Below are 23,709 nucleotides of genomic sequence, written 5' to 3'. Positions count from 1 at the left end.
CATCAATAAAATATATACCACAATTGAGGGCACGAGTCAAACGACTAACAGATGCAAGACTAAAAGGACAACCAGGAACATAAAGAACGGAATCTAGGGTGATAGAAGACAATGGGTTGGCTTGTCCAACTCCTTGTGCCTTAGTTTGACATCCATTGGCTAAAGTAACAGTAGGAAGAGACTGTGAATATACAATATTCGACAAAAGTGATTTATTACCAGAGATATGATCAGAAGCGCCTGAGTCCATGACCCATGGTCCAAGAGTACTAGACTGGGAAACACAAGCAAAAGAATTACCAGCAATAGGAGTGTCAGTCTGGGCAACTGAGGCTACTTGTGGAGATGTTTGCTTACTTGCTCGATACTGAAGGAGCTCATTATATTCTTCTTTAGATACAGAAAAGCCCTGGTTACCTGTAGTCTCGCTCTGAGCAACGTAGGCATTTTTGGGTGGACGGCCATTTAAGGAATAACACATTTCGCGAGTGTGTCCAAGTTTGTGACAATAAGAACACTTGGGTCTAGATCTCCCAAAACGACCGCCTCCTCGTCTATTCTCCATAGCTTGAGATGCCCGAACATCCACTGTCTGGGATGCAAGAACAGAGGAATCAAGTATCTGTGATGAAATCACTGGGTGACTTGGTGCTGCAGCAAGGCGAAGTAATCGAGAGAATAATTCATCAACTGTAGGGACAGTCGGACTCGCCAAAATCTGGTCTCGTACTGAATCAAGATCATGAGGAAGTCCAGCGAGTGTAAGAACTAGAAACATTTTCTGTCGCTGCTCTTGTTGTTTTGACACACTAGCAGAAACTGGCATCAATGTCTCAAATTCCTCCATGACTGCCTGTACCTGACCCAAGTAAGTAGACATATCTAATTCTTGCTTCTTTAAGTTTGTCATCCGTGATATCACATCATAGAAGCGAGATATATCATTAGTGTATAACGTACGAGCCTTTGCCCAAACCAAATAACATGTCTGGAATGGCCGAAACAAAGGCATCAACTTAGAATCAATAGAACGCCACAAGATGCTACATAATTGAGCATCAATTTTTGCCCAAAGCGCTATCGCCTTTTCATCTCCTTCGCTAGACTGTTTAATCAGATGATCTTGCACACCTTGACCTTTACACCACAACTCGACAGATGAAGCCCAAGCTAAGTAGTTTGAACCTCCCATTAAAGGTTCCGAGGTAATCATAACATTAGAGTTTCCAGAACTCATGCTTTTAGACCCAAAAACATCAATTCCCAAAGACATCTTGTAAATTATTACCAAATAAGAGAAATAATCAACTGTAATCCACTGAAAATAGAGTAAGGAACACTGAACCAGAATAGTAAACTACTGTAGCAGTTGGAAAGTTACTGTTGCAGCCGGAAAATATTCAAAGTGGTCGGAATGAAATAAAAACAGTAGGGGTAGGATCGGAATTACCAGAAGACCCAACTGTTCTGAAGGAACTTTTTCAAAAAATGGCCGGAAGTCCACTTCTTTTTTTTAAATCACTATTCACGCCGGAAAAATAAAAAAGTGGTCGGAATTTGGTGTAACCTGGATGGGTAGGCTCGGAATTGCAAGGGAAACAATCTGTCCTGAAGAGTCGTCGCCAAAAAATGGCCGGAAGGTGGCCCACGCAACGTTGGAACTTCGCCGGAAAATTTTCTTTGGACAGCTACAGTACCGCCGGAGATTTTCACTGGGATTTGGTCGCCGGACAGTGACTACTCTTGTGGTAGTGTTGGATTTTGTGCACAACACTGATCGAGACAAAGCAGACGCAAAACAACTTTGAAAGTCGCCGGAAAAAAAGGGTTTCGGTGACTGCTTTTACTTCCCGGAATCGCTGAAATTTATGCACAGCGATAAATCTCTCACGATAGCTCTGATACCATGTGAGAAGGCACGGGAGAAAATATGATATATATTGATGTTGTAGTATGTGATGCAATACAAGAGGTGCTATTTATAGCTACTCTATACAAAGGAGATACTACTCCTATTCCAATGTGGGACAATTACATAGCTATCTCTAAACAATTTTTAAAAATAAATAAATAAATTGAGCACAGCTCCACATATTCCACCTGTTGAAGGTCAAGAGAATTAATGATACTATATGTGCCCAGATTCAGAATACTTCTTGATTCACAAAATTTTCTTAGATAGCATAGAATATTCTGCATTTATAGTAGAGCATTTACAATTTTTTGGATAAAGTATAATTGAATATTTGCTTACCCAGTTAAGAGAAGACTATAACTACTTAACTTATTATATGCAACCCAAATCTTCTATATATGGAGCCTCTCTTACACATTGTTGTAGAATCAAGTCATTAAGCAGTTATTTCTCCTTCAATTTTCTCTTTTCATAATATTCTTGTCTCAGTTCGGTGGCAGTTCGGGAAAAACAAATTGGAGGCCATTCTAGCAGCATTGCTATTATTTCTGTTGCTCGTTCTGATGCAATCGCCCATTATCGTTGATCATTCCAATGACATCGTCACCTCCAAGAGCTATTCGACCACTTTTTAATGACTTCTCAAGCAAACCATTTTCCCAAAAGCTACTATTTAGATAAGAAAAGAAAGAGCTTGCTAGTTGTTTCTTCTTGTATGTATACATGCATAAATACAGAAGATATGAACCTCTCACCACTTCAAGTTAATATACACCATTAATCAGCAAATCCAACTGTCAAAAACGTATTTCACAAAGTATGATACATGATTAAAAACACTAACTCTTCAAGGATAATTAACTCATGTAAATGAGTGTGTGCGCGTGAATGAAATAGAGGATGTGTTGCCAAAAATAAAACACACAACCAAATAGAAACAAACGTCCAAATAGCTATTCTTACTGTATAGCTATATGCACAAGAAACTTCTGAAACTCCCATAAAACGAGTATGACAAAGAAGCAGGAAGAAATCATAAAGTTACAATACAAGCTCTGAAGTTGAGCAAATAACTTGCAATGACAGGATTTAAATCATTTTCCACGATGATGTGATGTGAGTATCAGCAAAGTTTCACAGAACACCAAAATTAGGAAAAAACTGAAAGAGAGCAAACATACTTGGGTTATCATTTCTGGGCGGATAGATTGTTGAAGAACAGACAGAGAACCATTCTTTCCGTGGCCTGAACAGCATACCTAACAATATTCCAAAGTGATTATGAAGATATCATACTGGCCCCAAAAACAAGTAATAGAGCATCCAAAAGTGATAGAATTTCAATAATAACAAACTTACTACATCTCATTTTAGGTTTTTGCAGTTCGGCCATTAGAATGTTTCATAAACTTCAGCAAAAAAAACAACTATCAACGCATTATGAGTTTCAAGAGCTAGAACCTTTGACCAGAAGATGATTATCGTTTTTTATTTCTCTTTTTATAACCGAGAAAACCCCTGAAGGCAGTGCTCCACAGTTGAAAACTCGATTGGTAATGGCCCCTCTACCCTTGTCCACTTAAATACCAGGCTTTTGTTAGTAGCGATTCGAACCCAAGACGTGCACCTAATCCACACATCACGCACTCTTACCACTTGACCCTAGGGGCTTATTTCTCATATTTTTACTAGAATTACGACCAAACATGATTTGTGGAAGAATGAAATTACAAGACAAAAATATAGCCTAGAGAGGTGTGTTGTATTTAACGACCACCACATGATTCTATGGTTCTATTTGAATATTATACATAGAAGTTAACATCCTTTTTCTTTGATGTTACAACTTGAAAACAAATATGTGAAATTCTTCTGCATGAAGAAAGCTAACAGGCAAACACAAATCAGTTGTTTACTTGATCAAAATAAAAGAGGATCAATCAATTGTTATCAAAAGGCTCTAAAAGGAACAGAAAAACATCAATCTCATCATAATCTTCTCCAAAAAATCATTACCTCCAATTATCAAATATATATTCAGAGTAGAGTTGCTGATTAATTTTGATGGATGACATAGATATCGATCCTCAAAAAGGACACTTGGAGGTCGAATGGCATATCAAAGGAGCCTTTTCGTTGAAATCTTTTTATTGCAGACTACTAGCGAATGATGCGGAACTGCTGCATATCATCATTTGGATAACCAGAGCTCCAGCGAAGGTGTGTTCTTCATGTGGCTGGCAACTAGGTATACACTCCACGCGATGGGTATCTCAGGAAGAGGACAAAGTTTGCATGCTAGTTGATGGTACATGTGTAAAATGTTGGGAGAGACCGTGAATCGCCTATCCATTATCAAGCGGCAAACCGCTAATGGTAGACAGCTTTGAACCTTACGCCAGAAACGGTGAAGAATGTACTGACCAGCAAGTCATCAAATGGAGTAGGAGAAAGAGAAGGAAAATTAGGGTGATAGTTCCTTTGGCATGGATTGTTTATAACGTGAGAAACAAATATGCTCTTCATACGTTGGAATAACGTTGTTCGGGCTCTTAAAGAGTTAAAGTTGGTGGTCCTTTGATTAGGGTACTTCATATGGTGGATGGGGAGAGAAAACCACCAATGGGCTATCTTTATGAAGTTGTGGATAGAGCCAAAGAAACTATTGAAGCGTCATTTGAGGGAGACCTGAGGAAATATGAAAAAGTTTTTGAGATCATTGATAGAAGGTGGTCGGATCAACTCCATCGACCTATGCATGCAGCAGGCCATATTGTGAACCCAGGATTGTTTTACAAGAATAACAGAGATCGCATTTTAGATTCAGAGGTGTGGGTTGGATACCATAAATGTATTGAGAAGTTGGTCCCCGATGCAGCGATAGTAGATCAAATAGGGGAGGAGTTTGGTAAGTACACACAAGCAGATGGCCTATTTGGTTTACAGGCGGCTATTAGAGCCAGAGACATAAGGTCACCAGGTAACTAACTTTAATATAGATGTCCTTATAGCTTTAATTTAATTTATTTGATTTATTTATACTTATTAACTTTTAAAATATTTTTCTATAGTTGAATGGTGGATGCAATTTGGTCATCAAACTCCAAACTTGCAAAAGTTTGGCGTCAAAGTACTAAGTTTAACTTGTAATGCATCTGGATGTGAGAGAAATTAGAGCATATTTGAGCATGTAAGAAGCAAATTTATTATATTAATATGTTATATATTGTATTATTATTATTATCTATTAATTACTCTCTACAACTTATGCGCAGATTCACTCCAAGAAAAGGAATAAGCTTGAGCTATCGCGTCTCAATGATCTAGTGTATATTAAATACAATAGAACATTGAAGCGTTGACGCTCGCGATACCATTGATCCAATTTTGTTGGATAACATTGACAAGGCAAATGAATGGTTAGCTGAAGCCCCCCAAAATCATGAAGATGAACAAGTGTAGGTAGGAGATGATCTCGATTGGGGTATTGTTTCTAGGGCGGTTGGAGTTGAGGAGAATATTTGTGGTCTAAGAAGGAGTTCTTCAAGTTCAAATAATAAGGGAAAGGGAGTAGCTACAAGTTCAAGTCAGTCCCTAATTGATGAAGACTTCGAGGATGACGAAGATGATAGCCAATATAAGGCCAACATTTTTGAAGTTCAAGAATTTGAAAATCTTGAAAAAGAATAGATGTTGCTTTATGAATTTACTATGACTATCTATTGAGTTTTTAATTTTTGATTTGATATATTTATTAATATATTATTGCTATATAATATTTTATTTTTTGTATTAATTGTCGCTTCACATCTTCACTTCTTGCCTCTCGCCTCAGTGAAGCGAGCCATCATTGCTATTTGTCGCCTCACGATATCCAAAACACTGATCTACTTTATGTTGGCTTTTGGATAATTTAACGTAACATGTAAGCAATAGATTGCTCACTAACTTAGTGAAGTCAAACTAGTTATACAAAATGGTAGAGAGAAGACAAGGTGGTACGGTATTTTAGAAATGAGGATGTTGAGATGAGTATGCGGGCATACCAGATTAGATAAGATTAGGAATGAAGATATTCGAGGAAAGGTGGGAGTGGCCCCCATGGAGGACAAGATGTCGGAGGCTAGGCTAAGATGGTTCAGGCATGTGAAGAGGAGAAGAAGAGATGCCCCAGTAACGAGGTGTGAGGTTGACCTTGGTGAATATGAGGAGAGGTAGTGATAGAGGTGGCCAAAGAAATATTAGGGACAAGTGATTAGGCATGACATGGCGCTGCTTCAGCTTACCAAGGACATGACCCTTGATAGGAGGGTGTGGAGGTCGAGGATTAGGGTTAAAGGTGGGGACAAGTGATTAGGCAGAACATGGCGCTGCTTCAGCTTACTGAGGACATGACCCTTGATAGGAGGGTGTGGAGGAGAGGATTAGGGTAGAAGGTTAGTATGTAGTTGAGTGATTTTCTTTTTCTTTTCCATACTAGGAGTATTAGCTAGAGTTTGGCCATAGATTTCCAAATTTTTTAAAAAAATCTTTTGGGTGAAGTTTGGTGTGAAGATGAAAATCTGTTTGGACATAATTTTTCAAAACATATTTTACTTTTTTTGCTAAAAAAATATGAAATGTGACTTATACACATAAGTTCTAAAAACTATCAAAAATACCCAACAATACCAAACAAACAAACTTGCTAATCCTGTATATGCAGAACCTTCATCGATGTCATTCATTATCATTATCACAAACCATAGTTTTGAACATAAATAAGTTTGGTAGTGAACTACATAATACACTATCCTAAAACAATAACCTGATATTTTAATATCAACTGCTAATAACACAATTACTAGCCACAATAATTCGTCAAAATGCAATAATATTACAAGATTCATCAGTCCAAAAAGAAAATGATAGTAATTAGCTAGTGGATTAGTTGGGTCATAATTGAGGGTGTGCTTTTTTATAAAATACAAAAAATTGGGGTAATTTTTGAAATTGTTAAAAAATCCAGAAGTAATATTTTGGGCCAAAAACAGGTCTAGAGTTAGTTTTGGGATTTGAAAATTTTGTTTTCAAAATCTACCAAAACATGGATAAAATTTATAAACAAACATGTTTTGCCAAAAAAAATTTGGAAAACAACTTGGAAAAATCTGTGGCCAAACGGGGGCTTAGTGTTAGTCTGGTATTTTTCTTATCCCTAGATTGCTATTACTACTACTACCTGTTGTTTTGTTATTATCTTTCGCTTCGATTTTCTTAGTATCCTGTTGTTACTACTTGTTATTACTGCTTCTTTTCATCGTTCGTTGAGCCGAAGATCTATCAAAAACAACCTCTCTACTTCCACAGGATAGGGGTAAAATCTGCGTATACACTACCCTCCCTAGACTCCACTTGTGGGATTCACTAGGTTGTTGTTGTTGTCGTTGTTCTCCGAACAAAGAGAAAGCAAGTTAAACCTCTATCATTAACTGCATCCAAGATAGGCGTGTTGTCAACAACAGAACTAACCAGTTCATAATTACTTTGCTTAGCAATTCCAGCAGCATTTAGGTCGGCATTGATTCTCAGACCATAAGCAAAGTCTTTTAGAGGGCCAACATTGATCAGGGAATCCCTCACTGCAAATGAGAATGCCTTCTACAATCACCGAAAATCATGTAAATGATGAGGAATGACAGAGGATGATATTAATGATAAAGAGGCGAAAATAAAATAGCCAAGAAGCCATTCTGTAATCATAAATCGTGATAAATAGCAAAAGCTCCAAGTAAAGAATTATAAAGTTTTATAGACAACTTATTATTCTCCCAATTTTACATGTGTGCTTCAGTATTCCGTGAGTCTAAGGTGTCATGATCTTTTTCTAGTAAGTAGTAGGGTGTCGTATGATTAATAGACATGATAGTATACAGGAAAAAATAAAAAAAGTAAAAAATAAAATAAGTGCACACATTAAGCAAATTCTGCAAGGTGGCGACAAACATGAAAAGGAACAAGCCATCCAGAAACTATGAAATACTGGGTACACAAACATGACGAGACAACAGCTTTATGAAACTTCAGTGTGCTATATCATCAAAACAAAATATTTACATAATGATATATTGAAACATTACAAAGTTCCATCAACCAGTGTTGGTAAGGACTCGATTAAAGCGCGCCCTGAAGCTCAGTAAAGCCAGGTTTCCTATTTGACGCTTTAGTGTAGGCATCCAAGTCCTAAGGTGTGTGCATCTTCGCCATAGGGTTTTGTCTTTAGATCACAACACTAGATAATAAACACAGTTGACAAAGTGATACATTTGTGGTCAAGAAAATGCCATGACTTGTATTTTAGGATTAAGAATAATAAATTAGAAATTTAGTATAAGAAAACTAGTCAGTAAAACTCTAAAACTACATCTTTTCATCTAAATCAAAATTTTAAATGGTCTTTGGACTTGATTGACATGATTTTACCTATATATATATATAGTTTTTACATTCTTTTTCCACATAATTATTCTTTTTCATTATAGTTACATTTTCTTGCATTACATTTCTACTTTTGAATTTTTTGCCATTGGGGTTTCCTTTGCTAAAACCAACACTACTTTAATCGCGCTTTGCGCTAAAAGCTCCAGACTCTAGCACTTTTTTGCGCTTCTTGCTTTGACTACTCTGCCATCAACTCATAACTTGCTTCAGAACACGTCTCTCGTTTCTTTTATTTTTTTACTTATTTATCCTTACCAGAATACTAAATGCTACACCTAAGTGCAAAAATACATTTGATATAAACAGCAGATGTCCTTGTCATTTTACTAATTATTCCCAATTAAACTCATATAGCATAGTGGAAATAACCTCTTACAGAAAAGCAAGGTGAGGCCGCGTACAATAGACCCAATGTGGTCTGGTTCTTCTCCCAGATCCCCCACATAGCGGGAACTTAGTGCACGGGCCAGCCCATCTTTTTAAAATCATATATCATAACAGAATATAGTCTTCACAGAACACAATTCACCTGTGCTGATTGTGCATTATTTGGAGCTGTACCATATAAGGAAAGCTCTTCGCCATTAATCATATCTTGCAATGCATCCGAGGATGACCTTCTTAGCCTCTTCGCAGAGGGAGTGTCACTTTCAATATCTCCAACCTGCACATGTAAGCAAATAGCAACAGGATTTTAGAGAAAGCAAAGCCAGTACCCTTAGAAAGAGAGGCAGAAAGGCGAGTAACACATAGAACCACTAAGCATTATTAAACGACTAGAAATTGTGAAACACCCAATGAATGTGCATCATTTCAAAAGTAATTTTTAATCTATTCATATCAAGTACAAATTAATTTTGAAGTAAAAAAATTTAAGTAGTAAGTTTGAAGGAAACATAAAAATAAAAAATAGGAAAGAGTGTGCAAAAAACTAGGGACTGCAGTATATTGATGAGCCTATAATTTTTATGATGGGAGAGGGATCGTGGACACAATCTGGGGTACAGCCATTCAGGAAAAAACAAGCAATGGAGGCAGTTACTCTAAGGGGTATATATTTATAAGGTTATAGATTACGGAAAACAGAGTACATATAAATAAGGAATATGCAGAAGAAAAAAATAAACTGTAAAATACCAGCAAAAAGATCAAGCTACTTCAGCTAAAATCATGACACAAACCTCTTCCTGCACCCCAGGAGGCAAAATTGACCCTCCCAGACCACAAGTAAACTGCACGAGCAAACTATCTCCTAGGCGACTGCCCAAAAAGAATAATGAGTCTCCAATTGTTGTAATTCCCTGGAAATAAGAGAAACCCGTTGGAATTGCACAAACAAACACAGAGCAAGACATACATAGTATATATATATATATATACATACATATATATATGTATATATAGAGAGAGAGAGTAGATCCATAAATTAAAACAATCCAGAATTCAAGAGGTAGCCAACCGATGTAAGTACTGAAGCTCTTGATTTTGAAAGGTCGAGCTTTTGAACGATTCTGCAGAAACATTAAAATAAAATTAAAATTGCAGCACATCTCTTCAAACTCTAGGTAATAGCCAATCAAAAGCTGTAAAATGTAGCAAAGCAGGAAATTTCTAAACTCCTGGTGATAGGTAAAAACAAACTGTATATGTTCAACTAAATTACCACTTTGATTCAATGCATCAGGACATGAGGAAAAAAAAAGATTCTTTGATCAGGACAAGAGAGAAAATTTTCTCAACTCTCAAGTCAACATAAGAATATATTCTTTTTTTTTTTGAATTGGTAACTATTGTATATATTAAAAACATCAGTACATAGGTTGCACTGAAAACCAAATTTACATGAAGAAGATTAGTAGATGTTCTAATTCGAAACCTAGCAAGATCCTAGTATATCTATGATTGTCAATGTATCTTCTATGTAAATCTGTTTGCACCAAAAACAAAAAAGAAGAATACAATTGAGTTTGATCTTCTGCACTGGATTGCTTCTATCTTCAAAACATCTCGCGTTCCTTTCCCTCCAAACTGTCCACCAGATACAAGCCGGGACAGTCCTCCATCTATCTCTACTAGTTGCTTCAGCTCCAGCTTCTTCCCAGCTATAAAGGACATCTTTAAGCCTGTATGGCATTGACCATGAAATACCCCTAAGACTAATAAAAATTTTCCACAGTTGGTCTGTAATCTTGCAATGTAGAAACAAATGTGTGACAGTTTCAGCATTTTCCCCGCACAGAAAACATCCTAAGCACAGAGAAATTCCCCTTTTTATGAGGTTATCCTGGGTTAATACCGCCTCCTTTGCTAGTAGCCAAGTGAAGCAAGCTACCTTGTATGGAATCTTTGTTTTCCATATATGTTTCCAAGGCCATGGGTCCACCTGTTGATTATTATGATTCAAAATCTTATATGCATCCTTCACTCGGTAAACCCCTCTGTTGTGCCTCTTCCACCAAAGTGAATCAAAACCTTCTTGTAATCCTTTAAATGCTTCCAGCTCTTTGTAAAGGTCAGCTAATCTTGTTATCTCCCAGTCATTCAACTGTTTTCTTAGAGCGATTTCCCGTCCTTGATGACTCCTCATATCAGCTACTGTCTTATGCTGGTTTTATGCTAAACCAAACATATCGGGGTATCTTTCCTTTAAGCTTCCGTTTCTTAACCAGTTATCATTCCAGAATGATGTGTTCCTTCCGTTGTTCACTCTTATGGAGAAGTGATTCTTCATTATAGGCCAAAGTTCTCTGATGGATTTCCACACACTTACTCCATATGATGTTCTGACTTTTTTTGACACCCAGTTATTTTCCTCACCATACTTTGCTTTGATCACTTTGCCCCATAAAGATTGGGGTTCTTGAGAGTACTTCCATAACCATTTCATTCCAAGAGCCTTGCTATGATTCTTCAAATTCCTTATACCTAAACCACCTTGTTTTTTATCCATTGTGAGTGTCTTCCATTTAACTAAATGGAAGACCTTTTTCTCCTTATTACCTTGCCAAAGGAATGATCTTCGGAGTTTGTCCAATCTCTGTAAAATGCCTGCTGGAATTGGGAACAAAGACATCATATAAGTAGGAAGTGAGTCTAATACTGAGTTGATTAGAACTAGCCTGCCCCCAATGATAGGTATTGTGATTTCCATCTTGACAGCTTCTTCTCACACTTTTCTATGACTGAATTCCAGATTTCTTTTGATTTGGATCTTGCACCAAGAGGCATCAGTTGGTAGGGACCCAACTTCTCCTCCCAATATCTGTGTCAGTTGCTCCATGTTGTTAACTTCATTAATGGAAAAAATATTGCTCTTTCTCCGGTTGATGTGTAATCCTGACTCCCTCAAATAAGACCAAAATGATTCTTAGGAATCTAAGTTGGTCCTTTTCGGCATCACAGAAGACTAGAGTATCATCAGCATATTGGAGATGTGTGATCTCTAGATTGTTTGCCCCACTCCTGTTTACCTCAAAACCTTTAACTCATCCACTGACTTTAGTCGTTTTGATCATGTTGTTCAATCCTTCCATGGCTATAATGAATAGAAAGGGAGATAAAGGATCACCTTGTCTTAGACCTCTGTGTGAATGGAAAAAACCTTTAGGAGATCCATTTATGAGAATGGAGAATTTTACAGTAGATATGCAAAATTTCATCCATCTATTCCATTTCTGCCCAAAACCCATTAGTTCTAACATTCTGAGTAGGAAGCTCCAATTTACATGATCATAGGCCTTCTCAATATCTAATTTGCATAAGATTCCAGGTTCTTTCTTTTTTATTCTTGAATCCACAGCTTCGTTGGCAATCAACACTGCATCTATTATTTGTCTTCCTTTGATGAAAGCCATTTGTTGAGCATCGACAATTTTCCCTACCACCCTCTTAAGTCTTTCGGTTAAGACTTTTGAGAGCAATTTGTAGAAGCTCCCTATCAGACTGATCGGTCTGAAATCTCTCAATTCTTTCGCACCTGTCTTCTTTGGAATCAAAGCTATATATGTTGCATTGAAGCTTTTCTCAAACATCTCCTGAGAATGGAAGTTGTTGAAGGCCACCATGATGTCTTCCTTCAAAATGTCCCAACACTTTCTGAAAAAACTCATTGTGTATCCATCCGGACCTGGGGCCTTGTCACTTGCACACATCTTCAGACAAGTCAAAACTTCTTGTTCCTCAAAGTTACTCTGTAAAAACTCCCTTTTTGATTCAGAAATTCTTGAGCTATTTTCGAAATTGACCGTTGGTCTCCACTCTTCAGGTTCTTTGTATAACTCCTTGTAGAATTCAGTTATCTCAATCTCTATTCTGTCTGGATCCTCGACTACTTCATGTTGAATCATTAGTAAATCAATGTTGTTGTTTCTCTTGTGTGCATTTGCAGTGCGATGGAAAAAATTTGTATTCCTGTCCCCTTCTTTGAGCCACAGAGCTCTTGATTTTTGTCTCCATACAATTTCTTCATTCTTGAGTTGTTCCTCAATCTCCATTAGAATAGCTGCTTTCCTCACTGATTCCTCCTCTGTCAACGCTCTTAGTTGTTGTGTTGTCTCAAAACCTGCTAGTTGACTTAGCAATTTTGATTTTTGCAGTCCCAAATTACCTTCATAAACTCTGCTCCATTCATTTAGCTTGCCCTTGAGAGCTTTTAACTTGCAAGATAAAATGTAATCTGGTCTTCCTGAGAATTCAAAAGATGTCCACCAGTCTCTAATTCTGTCATCAAAACCTTCCACATTCAGCCACCAATTTTCAAACTTAAAGTATGATTTAGCTTGTTCCCACGCACCACAGTATAGAGCCACAGGTGAATGGTCCGAAATCAACCTTTGTTGGATAGTTTGCTTGATGTTTTTGAAGCTTTCATCCCATTCTTCTGAAATGAGAAATCTATCAATTCTTGAAGCGGCTGTATGATTGTCCCCTTTGAACCAAGTATAGTAGCCTCCTTCAAGTCGTAGATCTATCAACTCCATATCTTCTATAAAATCCGAGAATTCCACCATTGCTTTGGACCTCCTTGAACATTCCCGTTTTTCAGAAGGGTACCTTGTAATGTTAAAATCGCCACAAACCGCCCAAGGACCTTCCATCAATCCCCTCACTGCACCAATTTCTCTCCATACTATTTTCCTTTCTATTCTACAATTTGGGGCATACACTCCTGTTGTGACATTGAAAATTCTGTAAAAGATCCTCGAACTTGCAAGTCAAAGTGTATGCACCAGTCTGTAACACCTCCCCTTTCCATACTCTGCAATCCCATAGTAACAAAATCCCCCCTCTCGTGCCGCTAGCTTCTAATCTAGCATACCTCACCCATCTACCACCCCATATTTGACTGACTATTTCCTTAATATCCCCCTCCACTTTTGTCTCTTGCATGCATATAATGTATGCCCTCCAGTTCTGCACTTGACTTTTTATGATCTCCCTTTTCTTCTTGTCGTTTAATCCCCTTACATTCCAGAAAATTACTTTGATCTTCATATTGAAATGATTGATAGATCTCTTCCCCTACTCCTTTTCCCGTCACTCTTGAATTTGACATCAAACGAAGTTAAACCTTTTAATTCCAGTGATCCTTTGAATCTTTGTTTCTTCACCTCCAACTCTGTCTCCACCCTTCTAACATGTCTGCAACTGTCAATTTGCATTAACAACTCCAATGCTTCTTCTTCATGGCCTTGAAAATCTACTCCAAACATTTTCCCCAATTTGATCATATTTTGATGGACCCATAGTGTTGCATCCATGTCTTTATCCATTAATGTATTGTGTTGCTGAACTGCTATAGGATTCACCTCCTCGATTTCCCAATCTTGGATAGAGCTAAAGTGCTTTAGTTGTTCCAAAGCACTTCCAACTTGATCTTCCCCCATATTTGTGTTTATGCTCTGCTCCCTGCCTTCTGTTCCAGTCTTGCTATCTCTGCTCCACCTTCTGGCTGACTGCAACTGTTAAGTGTAGCCTTTGGCATACTTTCAAGGTTTTCATTGGGGATTGGATCCCCTGGAGTGGACTCTTTTGCCCCCAGGTAAGAAGGTCCTCCCATTTCCTCAATACAAGGCTTCAGCCTAATATCATCAGAAAACTCACACGAGAGATCATTAAAAATGACTTGTGCAGCCAAGTCGGAGTCATAGGATTTCAGCTCGTTGTTTGTCACTTTACTGCTCTGATTCATCGAACTCGAACCTTGTGTAAGTTGCACACTTGCCTTTCCTTTATCAGTGTTTTGCAATATGGTGCACCCCACTTGATTGTTCAAATATCTCTCTATTTCAAAACATTGTTCGTTTTCTTGCATCTTCAGCTCATATCTTGTCTGTCTTTCAACCCAGATTGGGATGAAAAATTTGATACCGTCTCTTTCAATCCCAACCTCATTGGGAGTCTTTCTGCCATCACCAATAATTTTAATTCTTGCCCACTTAAAGATGATTTTTGAGATCAGTTTCTTCTTCAGTAGCTATCCATCCCCCACAGAGATCTCCTATTTCTTTGAAGATCTTTTGTGACCATAGATGTAAAGGAATCCTCATGGCTCTAATCCAGCATGTTTCCTCGATTTGTGAGTTTGGAATGCATCCAGCATTATGACTCCACCATTCCAGATGAAGCTTGAACTTTTTTCAACTCCATTCTCCTTGCATAATCTGCTCCGCCATGAATCTGTTTGGAAATTCAAAAAGAAACATGTTGCCTGTCATTTCATACATGTTTACTCCATATGCTTTGTTCCATGACGCACTAGCTCATCGCCTTATGTCTGCTAAAGTGGGTCTCTCATTGATTTCTTTCCCAAAAAACCCGACAATGCATCTTTTTAGTAAACCAGAATCCTCGCTACCTGTCGGTTCCACAACAGAGATATCTCCATTGTTTATGCTGACCTTTGCCTCTCGAAGGGTATTGGATTGCCATTTACTCTCCTTGATTGCTTTGACATAAGGGTAATTGTCCACAGTGATTCTAGGTGGGGCTGTGGGATTCATTTTGGGGGTCTGATGTATGAATCTTTCTATCTTAGCTGTTATGTCTTTCCAACCTGCATTCAAAGCTAACTCTGGAATTATAATAACAGACCTCCCTTCTCCCTTCAGTGACAGAATGTTCATGTATCTTCCATGAACGTTGAATTTCCTAGTCCAGAAATGTTCTGTCATATGTTCCTTGTACTTCCATCGCTTCACTAAATTCATTTGATCTGTCGACGCTTCTTTAAGTACAAAACAAATCCATTCCATTACCTTTCTGCCCATGGATGAACGTCTCATCATGCTGCGGCTTCTCTCCACCCATTCGAACCATACCTCTTTATTGGAATTCCATCTGGTGATGTCAAAAAATTTGAATCCTGCGTTGAAATAAATCCGGTTGTCTCCCATATTGTACAACTCAGCTGTTCAGGTTATGGAAATTATAAGGAGTATTTGATGGTCATCACAGTTGAGCTGTTGAGGTAAAAGAAACTGAAATTTGGGCTAAAACAAAGGTTTCCCGCTCCCGGAAAAATAAAAGTCGTCGGAAATCTGAAAAAATTGTACCGATCTGGTCGGAATTAGCAGTACAGGAAGCTGTCCAAAAAAAAATTTTGAAAAGCTGCCGGAAATTGGCTCACGTGCCCGGCGCGTGGTGACTGGGTCGCCGGAAAGTGCCGCGCGTGGAGGCTGCTTCGTCGGAAAAATTTCAGTGGAGTGGTCGGAATTTCGAGGGATGTCTAATGGTGTTCATGGAAAGCTAAAAATTCTTGTACTCAGGCTCCTCGGGGAGTGTGCCTGAGAGCTATTTGGGCTCTATTTGGGCTCGAAAAGGCGCAAATATAAAAAAGCAACACTTGTTACATAAGAATATATTCTCGAAAAACAAAAAAGAAAATACTACAGCAACGAATTCCTAAATTTCTCCTTCATAAATTAGTCGGCAAAAAGGCCTTACCTCCCATCATACATAATTGTTAGAAGAAGTAGCTCCCCTGTTTTTGTTGACAGCATTGCCACATCATTTGCTAACCAAGTTGCATTAGCTGCATCTAACTCCACAGTAAAAGAAGATCTTGGCATTTCTTGACTGGAAGTAACCATAAGGACGTATCACAAAATTAGATAAAAACCTGGGACCCATTCTCATTGTAAGAACTGATCAAATCAACAAAGTGCCTCAAAATGAGGAATCAAGGGAGTGGATCAACGCACAATGACTAAAGAAAAGGTAAAGGAGCATGAAAAACCGCACTTATGATAGAGTACAAATAAAACCATATTAAGTGTAAAGGAAAGTTGTAAATCAGAAAAAAAGGCAAGCTCATAAAATAAAACTAAAAGGGTAGTATTCACCACAGCCAGCACAAAGAAAATAAGTCTAATTCATCTAAGAATCCAAAGATTAAATCAGTTCTGATAAAGACTTAACACTGAGAACTAGCCTTATGCAGCAATTAAAAGCAAACAACCACCATTTTCAAGACTATTGTATCCGTTAAGACTTAAGAGTCCCACTTTTGTTGCGGAGATGGGTTGCAGTTTCCTTAAATAGTGTTGAGCGATCATCACCTCATGAGCTAGCTTTTGAGGTTGAGTTAGGCCCTAGGTCCATTTCTTTACATGTTATCAGTGTTGACCACTATGTTATGTTGTCCACGCTCCAGATGTCTAATTTTGAGCGTGCACCGTACGGGGATGTTACAGACTTAGGGGTCGTTTGGTAGGGTGCATAAGAATAATGCTGAATATGGTGTATCAGTAATGCTGGTATTAGTTATGCTTGCATTAGTTATGCTGACATATTTCTTATCCATTGTTTGGTTTGATGTATTAAATCATTGCACAATTTCTAAAAGAATTGCTTGTTTACAAAAATATCCTCAAAACCAGTCCATCACTCTAACTTTTTAAAAGAAACATATGTTGAGAAATGTTTTTATATGAAAAAGTTTTAAAAAATTATTTGATTTGTCTACCTATATTGTAATATAGAACTAAATATTTATTTATGAAAAAAGAAATATGCTAAGTATTTATTTATTTACTAGAGATATAATTTTATTTCTCACTATTTGGATTATTTTAAACTTGCATTAATATAATAACTAGCACATTTTAATCAAGCATAAATTTTGAAGGACAATTTTGTCTTTAACTAAGCTAATGCATGCATTAAAAACCATTGCATTGCTAATACCATGGTTTTCTATGCATCAGTTATGCATAGGATAATACCAAATAGAATGTATAACTAATTCTTGCATAACTAATGCATAGGTTCAAAATATCTACCAAACAAGATATTATTAATACACAAAGCTAATGCATGCATTATTTTATCTAATGCATCTTACCAAACGACCCTTAAGAGTCTCACAATAGTTGACAGTATAGGTGGTTGTTTCTTTATACAGTCTTGTGCAACCTGGGTTGAGTTTTCCTAAGGTCCATTTTATTAACAATCTCAAATGTTAAATGTACTTCCAGCGGATAGAAAGAGAACTTTTTCTTTTTCAATATTCAAGTATAAACAAAATATGCCATGTTATGTTATTGACCATTATTTATGATCCTAATAAATGAAAGTGAAGCTGGAAGTAGTTATAATTTTAGAATCCAGTGAAGCTGCAGGAATTGGTGAGGGGAGAGTGCAAGGACAGTAAAAACTAAGGGGAAAACCTGCTATCACCAAAGAAGGCAAAATTGTTCAACGCCAACGAACAAGAAGATGACTGCAAAATACGCAGATCAAAGTCAGCACATGAAAATATAGTATGCAGGAAAGCTGTAAGAATATGTTGAAGGAATAAGCAGATTGTGAATCTCATGAAGATAACAGACCTGGCTGTGATAATGGATTGAGTTCGCACCAATAACAAGTACTCCACCAATAGGAGATGGCACAGCAAGAAGTTTATATGCATCATGAGGGAGATCCTGGGGGAAAAAAGTAAGTGAAGTCTAATGTAGGAAATATATAATTAAATGGAGTAAGGTTCAAGCAGATTTTGACACCGTGTAATATCCATAATAAGCATCCCAAATTCATGAAATGAGAAGTTACGATGAATGTCCATCTTAGTGATACAGTTCAGCACTGGTTGAAGAGACGAGAAGAACACGAGAGGAAAAATAAAAGGAAACTGGAAAACGAAAAAGGATTAAAAAAACTAAGAGATAACACGACATTTAACTCTCAGCCTAAGATGTTAAGGAAACTAACAGCAGGCTGAAGCTTCTTACCGAAATGAAACAGCAGGTTTTCATTGTTCTACATTTTATAAAGTTCCAGAATAAAACGGCCACAAATTCTGTTAAAGAGGGAAGTAATTTTGCACTGTGCTCTTTAAATATTTTTGCGAAATATCATGACATCTATTTGAATCATCATCCTTTGAGTACCAAGTGTCTACCAAATCAACTCTCTTTGATAAGTTCAAATCACCTTTCCATTACCAAGTCCTAGTATGCAACATCTTGTTTTCCACACTGTAGCACCTTTATCTCAAAATTACCTTCTTGCTAAGCAACATGGTTTTTACTTTTGTACTGCAGGAAACAAAAGTGATAAATCTTGCACCAGAGGAAACGACAAATCGGTGGCAATAACATCGTAACTCTCCAGTTCAGATTGTTAGTAGAGGAAGATATTTTGAGGGAAGGAAATGTAAAGAGACGGAGAAAAAAAAACAAAATAAAGGAGGACGAATACAAACAAGGTCAAAAGAAGTACTATGGAGCTGAAGGCCATCATCAAGTGTATGTATACTGGTACTTCTTAGAAATAGTGGAAGTAGACCCTTTTTAACTTTTAGCTGCCTTTCTTACCTAGTTTCCACCAGCAAACCCAACACCGAAAAAGAAAGAAATCTGATACAGTTCTTTTTGTAATAACCGAAAAATCCCCAAGGGCTAGTGGAGTACGGTTTGAAACTCAGTGGATAATGGACCCACCTGTCTACCTTCTCCACTTAAATACCAGGCTTTAAAATCCGACACAGTTATCATCAGTAAATAGCTCATATAGAGTATTCTCCTTTCTCAGTTTTCTCTTTTCACTTTGCTTCAAGCTAATAAGAACATCTATAAAAAATGCTGGTAAAATAGATCACTGTAACTTACAACAGCTGACCATATCAGTGGATGCTGCTTCAGTGTTGTACTAATACTAAAAGCAGAGACCATACAAGTATGATGTTTCCAAGAGACACGCCCAGCCCAAGTAAGTTCCCTTTCATGAAGGATAACCATGACCGGCTCAATATAACCTGCATAAAGGCACATTACAAAGTTCAAACTAGCAACATGAGTAACTGCAGGTGGTGGAAACAAAAGAAGAGCTTCAGACTTGAAGGACAATGCGAATCACCATTATCAAATAAATTAATTAGATAGGAAAAATACTAGATTATGAAAGAAATAGAAGTCAACCAATTTACTTGCCGCCAAATAGACGTCAACTGAATCAGTCGTCATTGTGAAGACAATCATCAAAGTCCTCTTTTTCTTTTTCCTTTTATTTTGGATAACCGAGAAATCTCCAAGGACCAGTCGTTGCATTGATCGAAATTCGGGTCCCACCCCTCTACCCTCCTCCAATTAAATACTTAGTTTTTTGTTCGCGGTAGGGTTGGCACTCGTGATGTGTATCTAATCCACACATAATGAGCTGCGCTCTACCACTAAACAAAGCCCTGGGGCACCATTAAAGTACATTTGCACAGCCAAGAAATATTAATCTATTACAGAAGAGAACAAAAATGCTCAGCCAGTTCTGATGTCTGTTAAGAAGTTACAATAGGCTATAACAAAGTTTACCCACGTACATTGAGCCATTTACATGGGGGAAAAACAGAACTCCAAGACTCTCTAATGTTCAACCTCAATTTAACTCTTGTAATACCAGCGGAATAATGACTGTGTGATAGTGCTCTCTCCACGTTACTAAAAATCAATGGGGAAGGGGGAAAAAGTTTAAAATGATACAGGAGGAACAGCTGGGGTATACCTACCATGAAGAAATATGAAATCTTTGACATGCCTCACATCAAGATCCCTTAAGGTGATGATATATGATGATTCGATGCGAGCTGAGGCACCTCCAGAACTAAAAGCACTGTCCTCACCAACTAAGCTAGAATTGATCTGAAATAAGGATATATCACTAGAAATTATAAGCAAATCATGATAATCCGAACCACATAGATGGAAAGAGTAGTAGTTCAGGCATATTGACTTAATTCTTTCAATTACACAAAGAGAACCACACCAACAGATTACGACACTTTAGCATGCTACTCATAATATTTTTTCTTTTTTCTATATCGGTGGTGGCCGGACCACTGAGCAGCCTATCTGATCCCCTAGCACAGGTTGCCAAGTAATCTTGCACACCAATGCTAGAGCAGATGGGCTCACACATAGTGTGGCAGATTGTATTCGAACCTGGATCTCCAAGTTGCCACTCCTATTCCTCAACCACTATGCCATTCCCTTGTGACTACTGTAGACACAATACTATTGATTCAGTCACTCCCAAATCTCAAGGATATACAGATCATTGACCAAAGAAAAGCAACTATCACCAGATATATTTCTTTTTGACTTGACACTGTTCTCTGTTAGTATACTACTGCCTGTGAAAATTAATCAGCTAAGCTCATAAATAATATGAAAGCAAAAGCTTTTCATTCAATAAATCACCCTTTTCGAGCTTTGGCACATATTTTTTATTTATAGCAGGCTTATAAATGGGTAATGCCAAGAACTACCACAGAATTGTATAACTGTTGGAACAGAGGTAGAAAGAAGAGCAAGAGGACACTGTGGTGGAACACAACCCAGCACGCATATGGTGGACTCCTTGGAAGAAAAGGAACATCAGATGTTTCGAAGACGAAGCTAACTCAACTCAAGAGATCAACTTTAACCACACATGTTTACTTTCTTTTTTCTGTACAGAGGAATTTGTAAATAAAGCAGGAGCAATAATTTGCCGCTTAGTATCCTGTAAGATTGGGAAGGATTTCTTATTTTAGTCTTCTGCTCACTAATAAAATATTACAGCACCTCGTTAGTGGTAGCTTATGATACAATTACCTTCCTCTCAAATAAAAAATAATGTTAGTTGAACTGTCCTTTTGTGAAATCAGATAAAATAATATCAAAGTACATAGTATAACAACTTTTATTCAAGTTTCAGCAGGGGGTTCTGCATTCTAGCCTATACTGGTAAGTTATGAATAGGATAACAGGAAGAAGGCTGGCCAGCAATGTCTGACCGTAAATGGTTTTAGCATGATTAGTCCAAAATATTAAGCAACCAACGTTCAGGTTAGCTAAGAAAGGAAAAAAGGCAGCAAAAGAAAACCTCAGCAGCCTTGAGTATTATCATCTGTTGTTCAAAAGCAAAGACTCCAGCGCATTGCCCCTGCGGATCAACCTTGATAATCGGCCCTTTGTCAAATGATTCTCGTCCTCTTTTTAAATGAAACCAGTCTGGACCTTCAAAACAGTGCATTGAGCTGGAAGGAGAGAAAAAAAAAAGGAAATTTCCAATGTAGTTTGTCAGTTATCATGCTTAAATGATAAAGAAACAGGAAGTAGCGGGCAACATACTTAATGTTAAGTGTGAATTGTGAAAGGTTTGAAAATTCATAGGGTAGAACGTATTAAGTTACAATTTTGATGAATTTTATAAGGTTAAGTTTTCCAATAAAAAAGAGCAGAGACTTTAAGAGCAAGTAAAACAGTGAACTCAAGTAATAGGTAGCAATATAAATAAATTTGCAGAAGCTTGGAATCTTCATTAAAGGGTCCAATAAGATTACACGTCAATATGGAAAACGTGGAGCTCCCAGAGTTGTTTAAAACACAATAACAAGGGAGGTGCTTAAATCTAACAAAATTCACCACCTTGACATAGAACGTCAACAATAATTTTATTTTCCTTGTTCGTGTTTTTATACTCAATAGTTGTGGTGCCGGGCCAGCTTTGTGACACCTCGATTTTTCCACTAGGTACCTACAGCCTCTCTTTTTTTGGTTCTTTTGGCTCAACATCTTATTTTCCCCAGATGTTTTTGGGCTCACAAATGAATTAGTTGCGGTTTACCTAGTCCGTAGTCCATGTGTGGCGTCGTCGAACTCGAGAACAGACATTTTAGCATCTTCAAAAGACAAAATAATAGAATCTCTCCTTCTCCCACCATCAACTCCTCCTGCTGTTAACACTCCCATTGAATATATATTTCCATGCAGCCTACATATATTACACACACAAAAAAAAAAAAAACTTTAACAATAAAATATCAAAAAACGGTCTTATGATATTTTTTTCCAAACTGAAATACCTGTAATTGCAAACGAGCTCAAGTGAAGCAGCAGAAATACCGGCCATGAGGCCACCACGTTTCACTTCGGCGGCATCTCTGGAGGATGCTTGTTCAACCCTAACCAAGTAAATTTCAAGCACGTTTCCTGCCGAGACAACGAGGTTCGGGATAGGGCCAAGTGGCTTAGTGGCTGGCCAATCGGAGTCGACGTCGGCTGTATGAATTTGCGGGGTGAAATCGGCGGCGGAGTGAGTGATGAATCCGGCGGCGCAGCTCTCGATGCCGGTGGGGCAATGCATTGTCTTGCACGCCGCGAAACTCATCTTTGCAGCTTCTACGGCAGCGATTCTTTGGCCAATTGAAGAACTGAGAGAGAAATTGAAGACTAGGGTTTTTTGCTTAAACCCGTGTTTTGAGTTTGGCGGGACGATGAGCAGTGGACTGACAGTCCAGTGAGCAGTGAAAAGTGTGTAATTACCAATTTGATTTGCCGGACGGGAAGTCCGCTTCTTTGTCCATGTAATTTCCAACCGCGTGTGTGAAATCGTAATTTACCCACTGAATTTTACAACTTTAACAAGAGTTTTTTGTTAAAATTCTAGTTCTAAGGTAAGTTTAACTTTGTCATCCAAATATAACCTTGAGCACTAATTGTCCTCTAAGTTTACAAAAGTTGAGTGTCTTTAGTCCAAGTAACAAAAACACAATATCCTATAGAAAACTAACAGCAACATGTGATTTGCACGTGATGCTTTTCACCTCCAAATCAGTTCAAGTCACCCCGAGAGCAAGGGGGAGTTCTTGGTGGGAAGGATGTCGAGCGTCTATTTGGAAACAGCTTTTCTACCCATAATAGGGGTAAGATCTGCATGCACATTACTCTCTCCAGACCTCACTAGTGAGATTATACTGGGTTGTTGTTGTTGTTGTTGTTGCCCTCTACTTTCAAGGATTCTTCGGCTGAAAATTACAACTTTCACAGTTCCGCTCG

At 37.8% G+C, this 23,709-nt stretch overlaps 1 protein-coding gene across 3 annotated transcripts in view; it reads right to left on the bottom strand.

The window, feature by feature from the left end:
* Positions 1-23,294, bottom strand: part of LOC104244385 (cleavage and polyadenylation specificity factor subunit 1) — a 40,191-nt gene extending 16,897 nt beyond the window's left edge. The window contains exons 1-13 of one of the 3 annotated variants that reach the window (XM_070170991.1): positions 22,737-23,294; positions 22,499-22,645; positions 21,755-21,908; positions 20,397-20,529; positions 19,507-19,652; positions 18,226-18,321; positions 18,064-18,116; positions 16,340-16,471; positions 9,855-9,906; positions 9,577-9,696; positions 8,925-9,059; positions 7,427-7,552; positions 3,097-3,174 (exon numbers count right to left, since the gene is read on the bottom strand). In XM_070170991.1, coding sequence (XP_070027092.1) covers positions 3,097-3,174; positions 7,427-7,552; positions 8,925-9,059; positions 9,577-9,696; positions 9,855-9,906; positions 16,340-16,471; positions 18,064-18,116; positions 18,226-18,321; positions 19,507-19,652; positions 20,397-20,529; positions 21,755-21,908; positions 22,499-22,645; positions 22,737-23,041 — 1,677 coding nt within the window. In that variant the 5' untranslated portion in view covers positions 23,042-23,294. Of the gene's footprint in view, positions 1-3,096; positions 3,175-7,426; positions 7,556-8,924; positions 9,060-9,576; positions 9,697-9,854; positions 9,907-16,339; positions 16,472-18,063; positions 18,117-18,225; positions 18,322-19,506; positions 19,653-20,396; positions 20,530-21,754; positions 21,909-22,498; positions 22,646-22,736 lie in introns of all 3 variants that reach the window. The other 2 variants (XM_070170990.1, XM_070170992.1) reach the window with 2 other exon arrangements.
* Positions 23,295-23,709: the final 415 nt, after the last annotated feature.

This window comes from Nicotiana sylvestris, chromosome 3, assembly GCF_000393655.2.
Source record: "Nicotiana sylvestris chromosome 3, ASM39365v2, whole genome shotgun sequence".
NCBI classification, from domain to species: domain Eukaryota; kingdom Viridiplantae; phylum Streptophyta; class Magnoliopsida; order Solanales; family Solanaceae; genus Nicotiana; species Nicotiana sylvestris.
This window is presented reverse-complemented; position numbering and strand designations above follow the sequence as displayed.